Below are 13,749 nucleotides of genomic sequence, written 5' to 3'. Positions count from 1 at the left end.
TCTTGTATAACCAAGAAAAGGACATCGCAACACCAGGGAAAATAACTTATTTTAATGCTTCTGAAGTCCTCAGCATCTTTATAGCATGCATGATTCAAATGTTAAGAAAGCGCAATTCTCTCAAGAGGCTTTGTCCAACCAACGTTTAGAATCTATTGACAATCTCATAGAATTTTTTTTTTTGTCAGTCATGGGCTTGAACTCTTGGCCTGAGCACTGTCTCTGAGCTCTTCAGCTCAAGGCTAGCACTTTGCCACTTGAGCCACAGCGCCACTTCCTCTCATAACTTTAAATATTGAATCGAATGCTCTCTGAGTCAGAGCTTCGAGGACACACAGCAGAGCTGAGAAAGGTCGCGTGACTTGTCCTCACCACACCACTAGTCAGGTCCTCTCATAGTGAAGGGCCAGTTCTTCAGAGCTGGGTCTGTCTCCGCTCCTCTAACCCTTTCCCTCTTGGAGATTCTCACTCGGTGTCGCCGATGGAATCCACTGCAGGTCATGCGCATCTTGGGGCTGCTTTCTAAAGCTAGGCATGTCACCTCCGAGGCCACCTGGATGTGTACGGGAGTTGAGAAGCCCTCTCCTGGAGTGGCCCTGGCCGCTCTGCGCGAGGCCGTGACGCAGGCGGGGCAGCAAGGCACGCTGTGATGCCGAGTCTTGGCAAATGTGAGGTAGGGTCAGCACAGTGATGTTCAAAGCTTGACACCAGAAGAGCGGGCGGCATCCAGGCCCTCCAGCCAGGCTTGTGTGCATGGGCGGTCCTTGGCCAGGCAGACACCACAAAACCAGACATGACATGGTATCTATCGACTGTGGCTCACGGATGAGAGATGAAGGTGTGAGGTGAGGGTATGCCTGCTTGCAAATGGACATGGCTATCCAAAGGGCTGGACCCTGGGCACCCTGGATATCAGACAAGGTGAAGGGAACTATGCATTGGATTTTAAATCTTAATGCACTCAAAAAGAAATGCTTTTCCTAGACAAAAATGTCACACACACATATACACATGTGTGTATGTATATGTGATAAATTAAAAAATAAAAAACTTTTCAGGAGGTTCAAATAACATTATGAGAAGTAAAAACATGCCCACTGGCTGGTCAACAGTTTAAAATGAGCTTCACTGGAATCAGAGCTTACTGTGCCCATCACTGTGTAAGCTACTACAATGGTGTCTTAAATAGGTATCTTGAAAAACCATAACATTATTTTCAGATAAACATCAGAAAAACAGAAGCAAAATAGATCTGGTAAATCCAATATTTGATAATTAAAAAAATAAATAAAATTATGAATTCCTGGTACCAAGATTTAAAAACTATCCTCTGACAAGGTCATCTTCATTAGGGCACAATTTGAAACAGACTTGATTTGTATAAAAATACATCCTATTGAGGACATAAATACTGTTTTTAAGTGTAATTACGGTACATCCAACAGTCTCAGGAACTGATGGTATTTGTCTTAATCACAAACTAAATGTGTTCTGCGGCCTGCAAACAGGCTCTCTGCTATCTGCCTAAGTGTGAGGTCATGCAGGAGTCTCCTAAAGCAGCATCTACGACAGACCCTACCTCCGAGGAAGCTGTCCCCTGTGGAGCTTCTCAGTGTCCACACGAGCCACACAGCAGAGTTCCAGCTTCACAACTGTGCGAGGGAGGACGTTTTGAAGTCAGTGACAGACACGCATGGCAACTGACCCCCAAGCGCCTCCTTGCAGGATGTGGTGCACTTTACGATCTCAACCTCACTTTTCCTCTTAGAAAGGGCCACGTTTCCCTCCTGTGATGACTGGCCGTGCGTATTCTACAAAGTCATCTATAAGGACGGGCCACGCTCCTAAAGGAAAGCAAACAGATTGGAAAAAAAATCAGGTAGTGAAACATTTTTATATTCAAAGCACTTTTCTCAAAATCCAACATATAGGGCTGGGAGGTAGCTCAATGGCAAAGCGCTTGCCTAGCAAGTGCAACGTCCTGGGTTTGATCCCCAGTACCAAAAACGAAAAGACCAAAAAAAAAAAAATACAGTTAAAAAAAATCCAACATATAAAGAGTCCTATTTGAAGCTTATACAGTGTTTTTTTTTTCTTTTACAGCGGGAAGCCAGGTCAGCAAAAGGCTGGTACATGGTCTAGAAGGCCTGTACATGTGCTCGCTGCAGTTTCCGGAAAAGGACTCATTTATTCTCGGGGGTGAGGGGAGGTGATCACAAGCTGCCTTCCCACTGTCCCCACTACAAAGGCCCAGATCTGCCCAGCTCCTGCCAATTCCAGCAGCTCGCCTGCTATACTAGGCCTTCCTAGCTTCTGCCCTCAGCTGTCCTGTGTGTACAGGCCCAATCCTGCGAGCGAGACTGTCTCCATTTACATATCCTTCTTTCATTCAAACACTGTGCCAAGGACTGAGGACAGATGTGGGCTGAACTACCAAGGGGCACAGACAGGAACTGAAGGCCTTGAGTGGCAGGGCAAAGTGTCCCAGGACACAGACGTAATTAGTAACTATGCCCAGATCTGGCTAGCCACGTTGGAAAGGAGAGGGGAGACCACCCACTTGTAACTACACTATTCTCAGGAAGTGCTACTGCACAGGCAGAACTCAAATGTCCCTGATGCAGGGTCCTCTGGCACTGGAGGAGATACTGTATACATGGATCTGTGTAAGCAGAAAGAAGCTGGCACTTCCAACTCAGCCTAAAGGCACGCGTTCTGTGGGCTACTCCTGCACAACTGTGTCCTCATCTGGCTCAGGTCTGCTCCTCTGGAGACAGCCAGTCAGCATCCATAGCAAGCATGAGCATCTGGCCACCCCCTGCAGTTCTACAGCTTCTAGTACCTTCTTCATCGTAGTTAGACATATCATCTGCAATCATGTTTCCAAAATCTAGCAGAAGGTTCCAAGTGTCCCTTGGAATTGATCTTTTGTGATGCTCCTAGTACGTAAGAGAAAAGATAACCCCCAGATTAAGATCCAAAGCTTAACTCCAACATCCTAAAAGCCAAGCTCTCCTCCACAGTAAGTAGTCCTCCTTAATTTGATAAAATATAATCACAAAACTGCCACGGGAAGAAGCAATCACAGTATCTGGAGATAAAATAGGAGCTATATCCAAATACAGAATTTTGATTTATCTAAAAAATTAAACACTAGAATTATAAATCCATGATTTATATTTCAGATATACCAGAATCAGTAACAGGAGGGAGACTACCGTGACACCTGTACCCCAACGACGTGGCGCTCTGCAGCTGGGGCTCTGGCCCTCTGCCCGGCTGATTCTTCCCTTTCCTCATCCTCCACAGGAGTCATTCCCCTGGACATACCACTGCCATGCCTGTCTGTGTATGTGATAGACTACTGAACAGCTTGTCTTACATTTTTGTTTTAGTGTCAGTCCTAGGGCTTGAACTCAGGGTCTTGGAACTGTCCCTGAGCTTTTCTGCTCAAGGATAGCATTCTACCACTTGAGCCACAGCTCCACTTCCAGCTTTTTGGTGATTAATTGGAGATAAGTGTCAGGTTCACCCCCGGGAGGGCTCCATGCAAATGCTCCCCACCTGTTTAAGTCTGTGCCCCGTACCTGCATTACCTAGGTAACCGGCATACCTGGAGGCAGTTACCTCCTCCTTCTCAGGTCACGTCCAATCCACCTGGCCAGATCTCCCATCTTTTCCTATATAATCTGGCTCAACATGGTCCCTGCTCTCTTTCCTTTTCTCTCTTACTCTCTCTTGCTTTTTCTCCTTTTCCCTTCTTCCTTCCCCTCTGTCTCCCCACACCTCCACCTTATGCGTGTGGGCCGGCAGTTTGCTTTCTGCTCCTTTCTGCCTGAATCTTGTGGTGGGTTTCCTTTCTGGTGAACCTTACAATAAGAATCTCTCAAACTTTCCTGGCCTGGGCTGGCTTTGAACTGCAATCCTCAGATCTCAGCCTCCTAGGAACTAGCTAGGATTACAAGGGTGAGCCACTGGTGCCCAGCACTTTTCTTACATTTTAAAACACTAATTCCTACAAGATTACAGTAACTCTTAACAACTTGTTTTCCCCCACCCAGTATTATATGTGAAAAGTAGCCAGACCGGGGCTGGGAATGTGGCTTAGCCAGAGTGCTTGCCTAGCATGCATGAAGTCCTGGATTCAATTCCTCAGCACCATGTAAACAGAAAAAGCCGGAAGTGGTGCTGCGGCTCAAGTGGTAGAGTGCTACCCTTGAGCAAAAGGAAGCTAGGGACAATGCTCAGGCCCTGAATTCAAGACCCAAGACTGGCCAAAAAAAAAAAAAAAAAAAGTAGCCAGAGTCACATGGAAACCTAGTTTTATCCACTCTCACTGCCCTGTGGCTGTGTTCTAGTCTGCCCACTCTCGTCTTCTGCATCTGCTCCCCAATCTGTAACTCACTGGTCTTGTTCTAGAGTTGTGGTGTCCCCACCAGGCTGTGTCACCCTTCTGTTTCTATGCCCGGGAGTGTGGGGTTCTCTGGGGAAGGACTAGTTCAGGTGTGACCCCAGTGAAGAGTAACCAGAGATTCTCAGGCACAATGTTACCAACCACTGAATATTTTAAGAAAAGTAATATGACACAGGATATAAGGAAACCCTTGACGGGCAGCCTCCTCCCTAGCTACAGGATTTCACCATGCCTCTCACAGACTCCTGTCTTCCACAGGCCATGCAGTGTGTGAGTGCTATCACTAGATAAAGAAACCAAGGCACCCACAAGTAACATGATCAAGGCCACAAAATTCGCCAGCGGCAGAGCAGAGCATGCTAACTGGGGTCCTACACAGAGACGAGGGGCAGAGGAACTCAGGAAGGCTGCAGGCCTTGCTATCACGGCATCGCCGGAGGGCTGGGCATCTCTGTCACCACCAGGACTGTCCTGCTGGAGTCAGGACATGAGCTCCAATAGTCAGTCAGTAGCTGTCCCTATGGCCCTACCGACAAGAGCCCTGCAAAGCTGCAATGTTTGTCTACAAAACCCACGAAAGCCTCTTTCGCTTCTTGGGCGTAGTAAAAAAAAAATACATTTTAATATGGTTCCAGGCTACAGACACACACAGTGGCTAGGACACCTCTGGACAACAGGATTAGAGCCAAAGCTCTGAAGCTGTATCAGCTTGCAACCAAAGTGGTCCTGGTACTTTAGGAATTTGAAGTTTCTCAGCTGAAAGGGAGCCTTCTCTAGTTTAGATGAGTTAGACTGAGGACTACTGAGGCTTGCAGCCCGTCTCCCAGAAACTCCAGCCAGAAGTAGCTACTGTGAGGCAGCCTCCTCACTTCACCATCTGCCCTGCCACTACAGCTTTCCACCACTGCAGAATGGGCCGTGCAGTACTGTGCACGTCTGAGGACCTGGCTAGGCGTGGATCCCTTTACTTAAAACCCCCATGGGTGGGGCTAGTTAGATTACATTCCACCTTAGAGCTGGTGACCTCCCCTTCCAATTAGGTATATGTGGCACGAGATGGGACACTTACCAGCAGAAATGTATTCCACAGATCTAAAAATTTAAACCTTCCAGATAATACTAATTTCCAATATGCAACAGCCATTTCTAAATCTGGCAAAAAAAGAGAGAATAGTTAGTAAATCCTAAACTATTTTATTCTACTGTACAAAAATGATATTTACTTGATCAGTAATGTTTGGCAACCTTACCCAAGTCATGTAAGACCCAATTTCTACACAAGTGTTCCTGAAAATGTAATCTACATAATTAATAATCTACATAATAACGTAACAATTAAGGAAGCTTCTTGAAAAAAAAATCAAAGGACTTGTGTGTTATTTAAACCTGCAAGTTAGTTAATCAGTTTTGGAGATTCATACTTCACCTGTACCAGGATTTCTTTAAGTCTAGCCTTATCTGCTACTATTAATCCATGTTACTTATTTTGAAAAACGGGTCACTACCCTTCCTTTCCAAATGATAAGCTGAAAATTAAACAAGGGAAAGGACCAGATGCTTTCCAATATGCCTGCCTCGTCATTATAAAAACTAATGTTTTAGAATTACAGCAAATCAGACAGGCGTTCTAAGGACTTTGACTTTCTTATTGCATAGTTGAGACAGATAAGCCCACACAGGGATAACCAGTTTCACTGATATAAGGATATTTAACAATCTAGCTTGCTGAATAGTCAAAGCCAATGTCTCCATTTTCTTCCCTAGCTGGAAAGCAGAGGTTTCACAACTGCTATACAGATCTATGATTAGAGGTCTTGGTCTTAAAGATCTGACAGAAAACAGATGCTTAGCTTTTAGGACTACATTAGAACTGTATCTTCAATACATTTGAGTACTGATTTAATAAGCACCACTCTTTATATGCTTGACATATCAAGTACACAAAGGGGCTGAGAAATTTCATTCTTAAAACTATATTCAATCATGCTGAATACTTCACCACTGACAAGGACAAGTATGCTGAATTTCCTAATCAGTGTTTATGTATGTATATATATATGTCAGAGAAACTAATGTTAAACATAGATGAAGAAATATATTAAAGTAACAGATTAGTTCAAATGGAAAATAGCCCACAAAATACTTTTCAAGACTTTCTACTAGATCTGGCTAGATCCCCACTTAGAGAGATTATGGAAGTTGGAACTCTTCACTTGAGACTTCCAGGGTTGACTATTAATAACAATGTATACACAAAACTTGAGTGATTAGCAACCAACCTTGGTGAGACACCTATTCCCTATGGGTTTACACTCTTTGTTACAAAAGTACTCTGTCTTAAGCACCCTGCAGTCTCAAGTAGAAAGAAGACAGAGTCAGAGTTCTGAGTCATTACATGTGGAAGACTCTCTAAACCTTACCTATGGGACCCGAAGTGTAAGGCTAAGATGATTAGTCTTGTCCTGCTTATAAGTCTACATCCTTATCCCTTAGGAAGAACATTAAGTGAGATCTATATTCAACTCATCTTAATGATGTAAAGCGCTCACACTGGGAAATGAAGGAGAACCTGGGGAGGAAAGAAAAATAAAGTTTTATGGCATACATTTATAAGCCAGTACTTCTGGGTTAGTTTTGATCCTAGAAACCTTTCTTACAAAGCACCAGATATGGATGTGTGCAAAGCATATGACAAAAACGTAAATGTATAAATTTTCATCATTTAATATAATCTATGTAGCAATGTCACATTGTTAAACTAGACTCAGCCAATGGCAAAATAACAATGACAAAACCCAAAACAGCAAAACTTGAGACTGAAATCAGGGCAGTAGCTATTCTAGCGTTCCATCTTTTTGGCAGAAATTTTCCTTTCAAAAACCTCGTTAAAAATCTTTTAAAAAATGTTAGAAGGTGTTATTTAAAACTTATGCTTGGGGCTGGGGATATGGCCTAGTGGCAAGAGAGCTTGCCTCGTATACATGAGGCCCTGGGTTCGATTCCCAAGCACCACATATACAGAAAACGGCCAGAAGTGGCGCTGTGGCTCAAGTGGCAGAGTGCTAGCCTTGAGCAAAAAGGAAGCCAGGGACAGCCCTGAGTCCAAGCCCCAGGACTGACCAAAACAAAACAAAACAAAACAAACAAAAAAAAAAAACACCTTATGCTTGTGATGTTCCATTTAGGATTAAATAAAGAAGATATGTCCTCTGTCAAAGAAAATAAAAGGATCTTAGAGGAAACATAAAAATTGATTAATAATTGTGAAACCTCAAATACCTAGATTCTCACACTTCCCCAAAAATCTAGATTCTTGAGAGGGAAGTGGGGACATTGTCCAAAAAGAAATATACTCCTTACCTGACTTATGTTAACTGTAACCCCTCTGTACATCACCTATAATAATAATATTTTTTAATCTAGGTACTCAAAAGCTAACAGATTCTAGACTCTAAGCCATTAGGAAACCACTTAAGGTTCTTTTCAATGAAAAGAAACAGGCTAGGGTGCAGCTGACTGGTAGCGTGCTCACCTAGCATGCATGAGGCTCTGGGTAAAATCCCCGCACTAACAATCTCAACCTCAACTTCTCTCTCTCTCTCTTACATGGACACACACACACACACACACACACACACACACACACGCCAAATTCAACAAACATCAAAGAGTCAAATAACGACCACACTGATCGTTAGGCTGACCATCAGTCAAGTTCAGGCTAAAGAATGATCTCACATAGAAACAACACAGTAGCTAGAGGGCATGTGCTTGTAATCTTAGCACTGGGAGTTTGAGGCCGGAAAGTCACTTAAGGCCTGGACTTCAGGAGACTGTCTCTAAACCCATGAATACGGCAATATGAGCTTGGTGTGCAGGGCACACACATGAAGAAGAGGACAAAGCACTCCACTGTACTCCCACCTGCTGAGCATGCATCTTCTGGAACTGTGGCAGTTCACATGCTCATCTCTTCAACTCCAGCCTTTTCTTTAGAAAACAGAATATGCAACATCCCCAGTCTGAACTTTGCATATTCAAATTGGGCAGTTATTCTGAACTCTAATTTACATTCTCTTGGAAATTATTATGGAATTAAAAAGCATGTCGATTTGAGGAAATGCTCAACATCTCTTACCATAAAGAAAATGCAAGTCAAAACAACTCTGAGTTATCATCTCACCCCAGTCAAACTGGCCTACATTGTGAATTCAAACAAGTGTTGGCAGGGATGTGGGGGAAAAGGAACCCTACTGGTAGGAATGTAAACTAATACAGCCACCTTGGACAGCAGTCTGGAGGTTCCTCACAAAACTAAACATGATCTTCCCTACAACCCAGCCATGCTACTCTGGGGCATCTACCCAGACACCACAAGTCATGATACCATGAAGACACTTGCACATCCAGGTTCACTGCTGCGCTATTCACAATAGTCAGGGTGTGCAAACACTCCAGATGCCCTACAATAGATGAGTGGATCCAAAAAATGTGGTGCTTATACACAATGGAATTTTACACAGCCATTAGGAAAAATATTATGTCATTTGCAGGGAAATTGATGGACCTAGAACAAATCATGTTAACAGAGGTATGCCATGCTCAAAGACACAAGTGCATGTTTTCTCTTATATGAGAAGCTAGATCTAAAATACACTGGGGCATGATAAATTATACAGGTCTCCAGGCATTCACACACACTGAGACCAAAGGAGGACACTCTTAAGGGAGGAACACAAAGGTGTAATTCCTATGTGCCTCTGAGCATACAAAATTATATTTATCGATGAACTCCAAGGAAGGGAAATAAGAGGTTTTTTCCTTTGTTTTGTTGGTTCATTTATCTGTCTTTGGGAGAGTAAGGGGAGGAATAGAAATGGAGGGACAAAGGGTGAACAAATGCAGCAGTGGTACTCACTAGACACTATGTTGAAAATGAACGATACAACTTGTGGGTGGGATGGAAGGGAAAAACTTGGGAGAGAGCGAGGGAAGGGATGCCACTGCCCAGAAAGAAAGGTACTCTTTACCTGACTTAGGTAATTATAACTCCTCTGTACTTCACTTTTACAATAACAATTAAAATATTTTTACAAGAGAAAATGAACTTTACAACACGTGAGTGGAGAGGGGAAGGAAAAACTGAAAGTGAAGGAAGGTGTAACACTGCCCCCAAAGAAATGTACTCATTACCTGAATTATGTAACTGTAAACCCTCTGTACATCACCTTTATAATAACAATGTAAAAAACAATTTTTAAAGCAAAAAATGCCAGGCACTAGTGGGTCATGCTTGTAATCATAGCAAATGAGGTGGCTGAGAGCTGAGGAAAGCCGTTCAAAGCCAACCTGGGCAGGAAAGTCTGTGAGACTCTTATCTCCAATTAATCACCAGAAAACTAGAAATGGAGCCGTGGCTCAAAGTGGTAGAGCACTAGCCCTGAGCACACACTCAGGGACAGCACCCAGGTCCTGAGTTCAAGCCCCATGATTGACAAAAAAAAAAAAAAAAAGAAAAAGTGAAGGGTTAGCATAAACTAGCCCAATCCTTTACAGATATTAGTATGGAGTTCCCCAAACACAAAAAGTTAAACTTCCCTATGATTCAGCTGGAGCATTCCTTAAAGAAATAAAGATAACATATAATAGAAAAAAAAGTAAAGGCTTCTTGAAGAAATAAAGATAACATATAATAAAAAAGTCAAGGCTTCTTGGAGAAACAAGGGGGGGTCCAAGTTTGGGGCAGGAAAAACCCTTGCTAAGCCTAAGAGTTGTCCTTTAGTCAAAGAAAGAGCCTGAAGGGGCATCTTCTGGCCACACCTGGCAACTCCAGCTTCACACAGATCATAATTGCAATGGGCTGTGACCCATCCAATGTGTTCACACGACAAGCTCACAGCTGTGAAAACGAATACTAACCCCGAGGTCCATCTCCAGGTGCCAACTCCCGTCATTAAGGAGTGGAACATCATGGCCCAAATCCAGTGTAATTTTTGTTCCCTTTTTTATTGTTGTGAATATTCAGAAGATGCCTTATGCCCCGAAGCAAGCATGCTTTTAGCCAATACTCCCCCAAATCCCATACAAATGAGTTTTACATGGAACATTTGATACCAAAAATGTCTGGATTTTAGCCTTGAACATTCTCATTGAAATAGTGGTGTTACCTAGGCATACTGACTTAAAAAAAAATCTTCCCACATAATTCAAATGTGCAGTAAAAACTGGGAGTATAGCTGTACTCTTATCTTTGGGCCAGCAAACCATATGAATATCAAGTTACTTAATATAACAAAATATCAACTAAAATATCTGATCTCACTTGTCCATAATTTTATCTGCCCCTATATTGGTCACTGAGTATTTCATTAATTTCCTAAGTCATTTATTCTTAATACTTCTGAGCACCGGTGGCTCATGCCTGTAATCCTACCTACACAGGAGGCTGAAATCTGAGGATTGTGCTTCAAAGCCAACCTGAGCAGGAAAGTCTATGAGACTCTTATCTCCAATAAACTACTCAGAAAAGGCCAGGAGTGGAGCTGTGGCTCAAGTGATAAGAGTGCTAGCCTTGAGAAGGGACAGTGTCCAGGCCCTGAGTTCAAACCCCAGAACTGGCAAAAAAAAAAAAAAAAAAAGGAATATTCCAGTAAGCAAAAGGAAAGGAAAAGGTATGGACTGGGACACGGATGACGTGGCAAAGCATCTGCCTAGCAACCATTAGGGCATGAGTTTAACAGCCAATACTGCCCAAAAGGGGAAACAAAACAAAACAAAACAAAACAAAAAGCATAGGAAAATAAAAGTAGAACATCATCACTGCGCCGTCAACAAGCTCATGGATTGAGACAGGATGTGGTGAGCACTGCTAGGGTCCCCAAAACACTGAGGGCTGGATGACAGGCCTCCAGATCCAAGACAGGCAGGCACCACCACAGTTCTGCCCAAAGGACAACAGGTATGTGTGGCGGCGGCTTGGCTCTGTTGCCAGTACCACCTGTCACTAGTAAGGAACAATGAAGTAGCGGAGGAAGACCAAGGACAAGATGTAGGCAAACGGGTAATTACTTCTTGGCCGAGAGGTGGAGTAAAAGATGGGTGTTGAGTATCCTAAGAAAAAGCTAAAATGAAAGAGCCAGGGCTATGAGAGCAAGGAAGGAGAAGCTGCAATGTGGATGAGGCCAGGGAAGGCAGGGGGCCCCTTCCATGCCCCGAATCTCACGCTGTAGGGTTTTCTCTAACGGAGCACCTATTCTTTTGGCCTAGATACCAGGCTTTCTGGCAGGAGGCAGGGTGCTGTCTATGGGTACCAAGCAGGTATTTAGGAGACCAGGGGGCCTTCTGGGGGACGGGAAGATGGCTGGAGAGCTTTCAGTGCTGCCTGGATGCATGCCAGGGCTCACTGCACTCAGCACATGGGTTCCCTACTGATGGAAAGATGGCGAGGAGGCCACAGGTGCATCCGCGCAAGACCCCTAGTGAAGCAGCGAGTCGCCAAGAGAGTTTAAAAAAAAAAAAAAAAGAGCAACCAACTAGAACAGAAGCCACTCTTAACAAGCAGCTCAGCTCTTGCTTCAGACCTCGCATCTGGGCTGTCGAGGAGTGCTGGGGAGGCCACGTGCACCCCAGCTTGTCCCCACCACAGCTGGGCGGCACAGCTAGAATGACAGCTGGGCCCGGTCTAGCTCTCCACCTGACCAGCACTACTGCAGCCATCTGAAAAATCTAACCTCATCAGGTTCCTGTGGCCAGGGCCTTCATCTCTCCCCCTTGGCCTGAGGAATCCTGGTCTTTCCAGTCCTTTGGGAAGGGGTTGCAAGATCTTTCCAGGATACAATGCCCTCACCACCCAGAAAGCAGGGACTAGCCAGCCACAGGATGCCTGGGTGGGGGGCTTGTACCATGTGGCTGGCTCTGTTCTTTCCATATCTCAGTCAGCAAAGGTCAGTCTCTGAAAAGAGAGAAAGAACAAGGGAAACATGTCTTCTCTTTCTTGTGACCTGTGATATACAATGGATTGTCCTCTCTTTTTTGTCTATGTATGTGGCCATGAGGATCAGACCTTGCAAAAACATTGCCAGCTAACTTCTATCACAAACTAGCTTGCCTTCATCATCTCTTCACAAATGCTTCACTAGATCACAGCTGGGCATCTCATAAAATGTAGAAAGGTGACAGCCATACACCTCTCATTTGTTTACCTACATCTCTTGTTTTTGGTGCTTAGAATTGAACCACCACACTGTGTGCCTCTCAGTCCCTGGCATCTCTGGAATGGAGATTAAAAATACTCACACTTTTTCATAGGAAGTGACAGCACTTCCACATCGATATTTCAGTGGATCTGTTCAGGTAGCTTCCTGACACAATCCTCCAAGCTGTTCCTTGGTTCTTGGGACAGTGCTGATCGGAGGCAGGCATGCAGGGAGAAGGGTGGACCAGCCTTGAGGAAAAGGGAGCTTCAACAAGATACTTGTTGACTCAATGCACCCACATTAAAATTAGTTTACAAAGCTCAGCATGGTGGTATGTACCTGTGACTCAAGTTCATAAACCTCTCTGGGGAGGCCTTCTGAAGAGGATCAAAGGGGCAAAGTGAGCAGAAGACCCTATCTGAACAACAAACTAAAAGGCAAAAGAATTGAGGATGTGGCTCAAGTGGTAGAACACTCATTTGGCATGTGTCATGACATGAATTCAAAACATAGTACTGCAAAAAAAAAAAAAACACCCTAACCAACCAACATTGGAGAAAATGAACACAAGGAAGGCAAGCTTGCCACAGGACTGGGAGAAAGCTGCCTGGCCTGTGTCTGATGTGAGGACAGTAGCAGGAGAGATGGGAACAACAGAGGTCAGAAGAAACATCTGTGCAGACAGCTCAGCTATGCACAAGCATGAGGAAATTAGGCAGGAAAACCATAGGTTGTAGAAGACCTTCCTATCTACGGTTTTTTCTAGTTTCCTAGGAATCTTTAGTTGTCACATAATATTGCTTTTACGGCAGTGTTTTTCCAAAACATACTTTCTAGTATGCCTGTTCAATAATGCTTACTTAAAAGCCCAGGTAACTCCTCCCTCCAAACTTTTTAGAGATTCCAAGTACCTAAATGTGGCCAGAGACATTTACCAGGTAATCAAGCATACGAAGAGGACAGCCAGAAATAAGCTGTATAGTATTCAGGTACAAAATAAAACCCTGAACTAAACTAAAATCTGAAACTGAAGATTTACATTACAAATTTTCCAGGCACAAGAAGGGCTGTGATGCAACTCGATGCACAGCAGAAGTGGTTCCAAGCCAGTCAACAGGAATAGCATCACTCAGCTAACCT

General features: G+C 43.9%; 1 protein-coding gene across 5 annotated transcripts in view; it reads right to left on the bottom strand.

Moving 5' to 3' along the window:
- Positions 1-31: 31 nt before the first annotated feature.
- The window catches only part of Dcun1d2 (defective in cullin neddylation 1 domain containing 2), a 29,908-nt gene continuing 16,190 nt past the window's right edge, over positions 32-13,749 (bottom strand). For 2 of the 5 annotated variants that reach the window (XM_048341059.1, XM_048341057.1), the window contains 3 exons: positions 5,484-5,566; positions 2,843-2,939; positions 32-1,844 (listed from right to left, as the gene is read on the bottom strand). In XM_048341059.1, coding sequence (XP_048197016.1) covers positions 1,765-1,844; positions 2,843-2,939; positions 5,484-5,566 — 260 coding nt within the window. In that variant the 3' untranslated portion in view covers positions 32-1,764. Of the gene's footprint in view, positions 1,845-2,842; positions 2,940-5,483; positions 5,567-6,834; positions 6,984-13,749 lie in introns of those variants that run through there. The other 3 variants (XM_048341060.1, XR_007210298.1, XM_048341061.1) reach the window with 3 other exon arrangements.

The sequence above is a fragment of the Perognathus longimembris genome, chromosome 3 (assembly GCF_023159225.1).
Source record: "Perognathus longimembris pacificus isolate PPM17 chromosome 3, ASM2315922v1, whole genome shotgun sequence".
NCBI lineage: Eukaryota > Metazoa > Chordata > Mammalia > Rodentia > Heteromyidae > Perognathus > Perognathus longimembris.
Note: the sequence above shows the minus strand (reverse complement) of the source record. Positions and strands in the feature narration are given on the sequence as shown.